The 8,399-nt window shown below is 32.3% G+C and overlaps 1 protein-coding gene across 1 annotated transcript; it reads left to right on the top strand.

Moving 5' to 3' along the window:
* The first annotated feature begins 211 nt into the window (after nucleotides 1-211).
* LOC139507158 (uncharacterized) lies at nucleotides 212-6,823 on the top strand. Its single transcript, XM_071295662.1, has 5 exons — nucleotides 212-617; nucleotides 1,946-1,987; nucleotides 4,011-4,084; nucleotides 4,386-4,460; nucleotides 6,587-6,823. The coding sequence occupies exons 1-5, from the start codon at nucleotides 554-556 to the stop codon at nucleotides 6,716-6,718; spliced, it is 387 nt and encodes a 128-aa protein (XP_071151763.1). The 5' UTR covers nucleotides 212-553; the 3' UTR covers nucleotides 6,719-6,823.
* Nucleotides 6,824-8,399: the final 1,576 nt, after the last annotated feature.

The raw sequence follows: 8,399 nt of genomic DNA, 5'->3' as shown, positions 1-8,399 counted from the left end.
TTATCATGAATGAAAAGTTGTATTGAGCAATGCAACTGCTTACGGAATAACACGTGATGTGCAGTTAGCCAATCAGAATAAAATATTATAATGAAACATACATCTAATGTAATTATATATGTGTATGCCTCTATTGTTGTTGTTACAAATTATGTAAATCAATTGTATCTGATTTTATGCCCTTTATGGGCCCTGTAATTTGGGAAATAAAAATATACAGCTTGCTGTTGTTGTGAGACAAGCGGCTCTTTGTTGAAGATCGTACATTCACCTATAATGGTTTACCTTCATAAATTGACCAAGGATTTGTATAGTTGGACAGTCTTACTATCTCGTGACAAATCCTTGAGTAAGCCCGGTAATATTGATCAATATTATTATTATCAATAACCGGAACCGAAAACATGAATGGGTTTTGTCTATTACACAATTTCAATATGTCTGCGCCCATGTTGCAACGTCAAACAAAATTTACTCTTACATTTCCCTGAATATTTTAGAGTATTGCAGTATCGAAATGAAAGTTTGAAAGTAGTTTTTCATAGATTTTAACATGGGTAACAAACAGAACTATAAGAATGGCCGTCATGCAACGTTGTTTGTATATTTACAAAGTTGTAAGTCAAAATTTAGGGGGAATTGTATAAGGTTGGGAACAACCCCTTAATACACAAATAAGCTTTATTTAGAGTCGGCAAGGTATACAAACATAGACAAACATAAGCTCTAATGAGCTTTTAACCGACATATGAGACATTTTTATCAATACAACATTTATAACAATACAGCACATAATATAATACACATGCAATAATACATGTAATAAGGAATATCCTTAAATAAAGGGACAGTCTCTCAGGCAAGGGGTTCTGTTATTGTTGTAGAAAAGGAAAATTTGCCTTTTTAACAGAAAAGAGGAAAAATTTATTTTTGGAACAACTTTTCTTGGGGCCTGTCATCTTATTTTCAATAACATTTTACTTTCAGCATTTTTAGTGTTCCCAAGGTGGGTCTCATTGGGGTTTAAGCGTGACGCAGGATTGCCGATTTTTTGTAAGCGTGAAACGTGAAAGTCAAATTATTGTGTCGTGAAAACGGGAAATGAGGTCTAGCGGGATCCGGGAAATGACAAAAAAATGAGAATTGCTTACGTAGATAGTGTAAGCGGGAAACGGGAATGTGACAAAACAGTAAGCGGGATCCGGGATCGGCACCCCCAATGAGATCCCTCCCCCCCCAAGCGGTTTATTATAAATTATGTTTGTTTGTTACATTGTTAGCATTATTAAAAAAATGGAGTATCTTTCTTTATCTACAAACAAAAAAAGGTTTCTTTTAACAAGTAGCCAATTTCAAAATAAATTGTTTAATATGGGGACGAAGTCCCCAATAACAATAGAACAATCAATAAAAAAAAATATTCTAAAATCGGGAAAATTTTCCCGAATTTTTCATTGTACTTACGAACTCAAAATCCTTCAAATATTTTTATGTCACGTTTTTTAAATTTCCGGTTTGCGAATAACGCAGAAATCTACTTCCTTTTCCAGTCTTGTTGTCGTGAGAATTTGAGTAGTCAAGTAAAATATATGAACTCAAGGAACACAATACCAATATTTCATATTTAATAATTCTTTGTCTTTGATATCAATTAACATTACCTGGTGGATGTGGCTTTCTTTGTTTACATTGAACATGACGTCATAACTTAAATAACGTCACAAGTAAAATCCCTAACAACAGAACCAAAATCGGAAACGTTACGGTATTTCCATTTCTTTTTTTTAACAAATATTTAGCACTTGTTTACAGGATCACAGATATTATTATGTATTTACCTGAGCAGCTGATTACTTTATATTAGATCTGTTAAATGATCATAACTTCACTTTAATTTAACATATTTAATAGTCCATTTTATTCAAATATTTTATCATTTCTTCAGATTTTGTTACCATTGCTACCATTTTAGGAGTTGGAATTCTCGGTAAGTACATACCAATATGATATCAAACAACTACTGATTAATCTATGAGTGTAATTCCTTTATGGATAATGAAGATGGCTAATGCATAGAGATTAATGCATGGCCTTTTCCATATCAGCCTGGGTATCATCCCGAGACCCCATATCAGCCCGAGACGGAGTCGAGGTGCTGATATGGGTCGAGGGATGATACCCAGGCTGATATGGAAAACCCCATGTATTAATCGCTTTATCATATACTTCCGACAATAGTTTTATGTAAGGCAAATGAATAAATGCAATAACTAAAACAGTCAAAAACTTTATAAAGAAGTTAAATTATGAATGAAATATACTATAATTGTTCAACAACAGCAGCACTACCTCCTTATATAATAATAGTAACATTTCCTATAGAGGCATTTTGAAACATTGAAATTTTGGAAGAGTTTTATGATCATTACTACTCGGAGTCTCCATGTTTGTTGTACTATAAAATGATTCATAATTGTCATTGGCATTTTTTAGCAAGTACTAAACTACCCACAAAAGTTCCCGTAAATTTTGACGTCGTCATAAAAAATATCTGACGTCACAATGGAAAAGTAAACAACCGATACCGGAAACACCGGAAGTAACTTGCACGAGAGGCACTGATATGGGTTTTGTGCACGAGATGCACCTGATATGGGTTATCAGCCCGGGTGGGGAAGATATGGCTTGTGCACTTCCGCTCATTACACATATGCAAAAGCTATCATATCAATGCTAAGTATATGATAAAATTAAATAAACTACTGCAATGTCTTCTGTACATTAGTTAACAATGCTTAAGACTGATCGGATGGTCTTTGAAAGGAGACTGCAGTGGGTTAGACCAATAAATAAAGTAACACAATGCCAAAGTTTGAATTGTGTAACTTTAGTTTTGATGTTTCACATACATGACATATATATTGAGCAATTATAAAGAGAAATAACTATTCCATATACATTTGTACTTGTCCAATATGAGGAAACTCCTTATTGATTGTTCTTAAGTTTTATCTTTCTATTTTAATAGTTTAAGGAATTTGTTTGTAGATGGTTCATTTGTTCACAAAAGTTCACATACATGTATGATGTATTCATGTGTATGTTGACCATATTTACTGTTGAAAATAGAAAAAAAAAAACGAAAAAAATATGCGGAAGATATCAAGCTGTTTTTCAAAAGTCATGAGTATTAAAAAAAAATTGACAGAGCCATGCTAAAAAATAAAAGATGACATTAGTCCAAAAAACACTACATACTAAACATAGAAAACTAATAGAGACTGTGCAACATATCATGGGCCCACAAAAAAAAAAATGAACTCACACATTTTGAAATGATTGAAGACAGTTGACAGTATGTATGTCCTTGTATTGGTGTGTTGCTGTCTTATTTACCTTCACACCACTTCTATTTTTTTGTTACATTATTTTTAGAAAACATAAGAATCCATACTCTAAGACAAAAAACCTCTTCATATATGGTTGTGATATGCTTGGGCAAAGTTGATATAGTTGTTAATGAGGGGATTAATTTATTTTAATTATGGAATGACTGTAATATTTTTTCTGTCTATGAAGACATAACAAAAAAAATTTGGTGCACACTGAATAACCTGGGTAGCGGGTCATTTAACAGTGTGCACCACATTTTTTACGTTATTTCGAATAGACAGAAAAAATATTACAGTCATTTCTTATAATTTAATTCTAAGTTCCATTTTAAACCGTAGAAAAACATGAAAAAACGTTGATGAGGTCACGGTCACATTACTAAATTATGTCTATGGCTGATAACAAAATAACGTCAGCCAATCAGAAGACGCGTTACATCCAAAATTGAATTACTGAAACATGTACAAGTAGTAATTGATAAGATAAAAAAGATATGAATTACTAGAAATATTACATTATTACTTATATTCATATGCTAAGTTCATGAAGTTGTATTTTTGCATGCATTATTCTTTCATAACAGATATGCATGTCCTTGATATAGATTTTCATTGCAGGACTACCTGTGACCCTGTCAAGAGCAGGATTATACCCTTTCCTTGTTTCTTTCATTCTGGGATCAGTTGTACAGGTACAGTTCACTACTTCAGTAATTTAAAATTTACCTTTTTTAATTCATTCCCCTTCCAGAAATCAATTTTACAGATACAATTCTTGCACCTTTTTAATTACCGGTAATGGTTTATATTGGTTGATTGTGTTGTTGGTTTGCTTTGAAGTACAGCATATTAAATGCAAAAAAGACACTGTTTACTTACTTGACAATTTTCTATCTTCAGTTTTCAGAAAGGTATAAATTTGTTTTGTTTTTTAAACTCAATAATTGAATTCCATACTTTACTTAATCTTTATCTTTATTTTCTATTTTCCAGGTCCTCTTGGTATATTTCTTTGTAGAACTACTACAAATTGCTTATGCTGCTCAAAATTCAGGAACATCTCATAAGGTATGGTAGAATGTAAGAAAAAGGTATTTCAACACAGAGTCCAAAATAAATTATAGTGCAAAAACATTTTTGGATTGATCTTTTCAGATCTATTCAGGAGTAATTTGATAGTTTCACAACAACTAATCTTCACCTTAAACTATAATCAGTAACAGTTAGAACAACTAACCTTCACCTTAGACTATAATCAGTAACAGTCAGAACAACTAACCTTCACCTTAAACTATAATCAGTAACAGTCAGAACAACTTACCTTCACCTTAGACTATATCAGTAACAGTCAGAACAACTAACATTCACCTTAGACTACAATCAGTAACAGTCAGAACAACTAACCTTCACCTTAAACTATAATCAGTAACAGTCAGAACAACTAACCTTCACCTTAAACTATAACCAGTAACAGTCAGAACAACTAACCTTCACCTTAGACTATAATCAGTAACATACCTGTTAACTGACCCGGATTCTGCGGGTGTGACCCGAGATTTTCACAATTCTGAGGATCACCCCGGATCACCCGCTGGGTCATTGAAATAACCGGAAATTCCGAAAATGACCCTATTTCACCCGTATTTCTTAGCCTTGAGATTGATTTTCATGACATAAGTAATATTCCTTTGAAATACCGGCAAATTCGTAATTCTTCCATGAACATGCAGTTCATCTAGCTATGTAAACTGTCAAATTAAGTGACCCATTAAGTGCATGGCTTCACTTGACAGCTTTGGTGTCAAACACACTGTTGATTAACACCAATTACCTTAGCTTTAGGTCGTAAATAAATTGCCCTGTTGTTTTACAAAGATATTTCAACTAAGAGTTACTTCCCCTATTTGTCACCATTCAAATTATTCCTTATATTTACGTTTTATGGGTGAAAAAGATTAAATCATAATAATATAAAATTCAAACACATATTGAAAAATAACTACCGGTATTCATTATTTTATACCTTTATACAATTTTTAAAAAAAAGTTGAAATTATTTTTTACTTTTATACTTCCTTTAACTGTATTCCTATATTTTATCATAGTCTAATTTCCTTGCCAATTGAGAGATGAATGTTCATTCATGTAATACCTCTTCATGGTATGTTTAAAGGCTAGTAGACTCATTTTAAAAATTTGAAAAATAAATTGTAGAAGATGACAAAAGTAAAGGACATAAGACTGTGATACACAAGTTAATAAAAATCTTTAAAAGTGTAATGAAATAATAATAAATAAGATTTAAAATGACTTAACCAAGTGAACATGCATTGATGTTTTGGTACCTTTGATATACATTATAAGAAAATGTACCATAAATACTGAAATTAAGCTCGAAAAAGTTCGTACGCGTTATGACCTGAGATTTGATTCTTCAATGCAGGTCATGACCTGCATTTTCATCGTCACAGGTTGACAGGTATGCAGTAACAGTCAGAACAACTAACCTTCACCTTAAACTATAATCATTAACAGTCAGAACAACTTAACCTTCACCTTAAACTATAATCAGTAACAGTCAGAACAACTAACCTTCACCTTAAACTATAATCAGTAACAGTCAGAACAAATAACCTTCACCTTAGACTATAATCAATAATAATCAAGAAACACTTAAAATACTAAAACTCAAGGCAAATAGAAAAAAACAGCTCTTGGGTTAAGATAACATAATAAAACTTGAACTCCTAATTTATCCTTGGTCACATTTAATGAACTGAAGATGAAGTATAGCAATACAAGTACTTTTCTTTTGATGTATGATTATTGTGTTCATTTCATATATATTTATTGGATGAATTATGACATTATGATTGGTTTAACACCATCAATTAATGACTCCCTATGGATCCATATGACTCAGTAGCAAACCATATAACTTATAATGTATACATTTCATTCATGCTAACTGTCTGTTATAGTTGATAGTGATAGTGCTCATTGTAAGGACTCAAATTTTATTTACAACAATTTAATTTCATTTTCTCAATGTTGGACTGGCCTTTCCCAAAAATGATTGAGTCCCTGAACTGGTCTTCCAATATCCTCAGTGAGAACCCTTATATTATCATTGAAATGAATCTTTGTTGGAACACATGTATTACCTAATTATCTATAAAGTGAATATTTTGTAGGAAGAAATGGTTCCATTAAATGACATGTTAGAAGATGAGAGTTGTGATGAAATGGCACCGATGGACAGTAGTACTGGTAAGATGAAGATGTTCAAATATAGGTTTTATTGTAAACATTTAACCTATAAATAAATCAGTAAATTTGTTGTTAAAAAAGGATGTCATAGTATTGCATTATATGTAATATATTGTAATTTATATGGATGTCACTAGACAGTAAGCAATCAACAATCATTTAATTAATTTTAGGAATATTGGAACGCAGAAATAATTCTGTGGGAAACTGATTGATGAGTTAGCAATGTGATATTGAATGAGCACAAATGACCTGACTTGATTTTACTGAACTATGCATTTTTTTGTGAGACTTCTCATTAGATCATTAATTTAAAATTTCACTAACCTTGATTTATAAAGGGGGATAACTCAGATAATATATTTTTGTAATCATCCATAAATTTTGCTATTTTGTAATGTCACAAGAAAACATAATGGAGACCCAATTTTAATACTTCAGTTCAGTGACCATTTATCTCCTTTTAAATTTTTGTAACATGTTACTTAATTAGTTTCTGTGGTATTAAAGGACTGATTTTATTTTTGGTCTGAAATTTTATTTTTATAAGTTGCAGGGATCTCCATGGCCTGTTTAATATTGGCGCGCCGCCATCGTTCAAATATCTTGCGCCATCGTTAAATTGTCTTCCACCATCGTTCAAATATTATTGTTTTTTTAGCCTGACGCCATTTTCTTAGCAATTATAATCAAATGCATGTAATTGCATAACCCTTAGGCTTTTTTATATTATAATTCAATACAGTTCTAACACCTGAGGGATATCTGGATTAAGATCTCTAATCACTTGTACCTGAGCTTGTACAGGTAGATCAACAAACCAGACAGGAGAATACTATCTGACGATAGACAATTCATTTATTGAATTATTCAACTAATTAAATTGAGAATGGAAATAGGGAATGTGTCAAAAAGACAACAACCCGACCATTAAAAAAACAACAGCAGAAGGTCACTAACAGGTCTTCAATGTAGCGAGACATTCCCGCACCCAGAGGCGTCCTTCAGCTGGCCCCTAAACAAATATATACTAGTTCAGTGATAATGAACGCCATACTAATTTCTGAAAAAGTTTCAGCAAATGCTTATCATATGATAATTTAGATTAAATAAATAAATTAATAATCCAGTTACAAAGAAAACAGTTTAACAAGTCGAACACGTGCTTTTATTTTGACTTTTGCAATCAGCAATCAGCATCCCCTTTTTTAGCTCACCTGGCCCAAAGGGCCAAGTGAGCTTTCTCATCATTTGGCGTCCGTCGTCTGTCGTCCGTCGTCGTCGTCTGTCATTAACTTTTACATAAATCTTCTCCTCTGAAACTACTGTGTCAAATTAAACCAAACTTGGCCACAATCATCATTGGGGTATCTAGTTTAAAAATTGTGTCCAGTGACCCGGTCAACCAACCAAGATGGCCGCCATGGCTAAAAATAGAACATAGGGGTAAAATGCAGTTTTTGGCTTATAACTCAAAAACCAAAGCATTAAGAGCAAATCTGACAAGGAGCTAAATTGTTTATCAGGTCAAGATCTATCTGCCTTGAAAATTTCAGAAGAAACGAACGACCCATTTTAGGGTTTGCTGTCCCTGAATTGGTAATTTTAAGGAAATTTGGCTGTTTTTTGGTTATTATCTTGAATAATATTATAGATAGAGATAAACAGTGAACAGCAATAATGTTCAGCAAAGTAAGATTTACAAATAAGTCAACACGACTGAAATTGTCAGTTGAC

Source organism: Mytilus edulis, unplaced genomic scaffold (assembly GCF_963676685.1).
Source record: "Mytilus edulis unplaced genomic scaffold, xbMytEdul2.2 SCAFFOLD_1924, whole genome shotgun sequence".
Classification (NCBI taxonomy): Eukaryota; Metazoa; Mollusca; class Bivalvia; order Mytilida; family Mytilidae; genus Mytilus; species Mytilus edulis.
The sequence above is the reverse complement of the archived record's forward strand: the minus strand, read 5'-3'. Positions and strand labels throughout refer to the sequence as shown.

What these genes read in the sequence shown, in the direction of transcription:
- LOC139507158 (XM_071295662.1), top strand. Translation starts at nt 554, where the DNA reads ATGGGTAACAAACAGAACTATAAGAATGGCCGTCATGCAACGTTGTTT. An exon ending in GTTTGTATATTTACAAAGTT is followed by an intron (nt 618 to 1,945) that starts GTAAGTCAAAAT and finishes TCATTTCTTCAG; the next exon opens with ATTTTGTTACCATTGCTACC. An exon ending in TTCTGGGATCAGTTGTACAG is followed by an intron (nt 4,085 to 4,385) that starts GTACAGTTCACT and finishes TCTATTTTCCAG; the next exon opens with GTCCTCTTGGTATATTTCTT.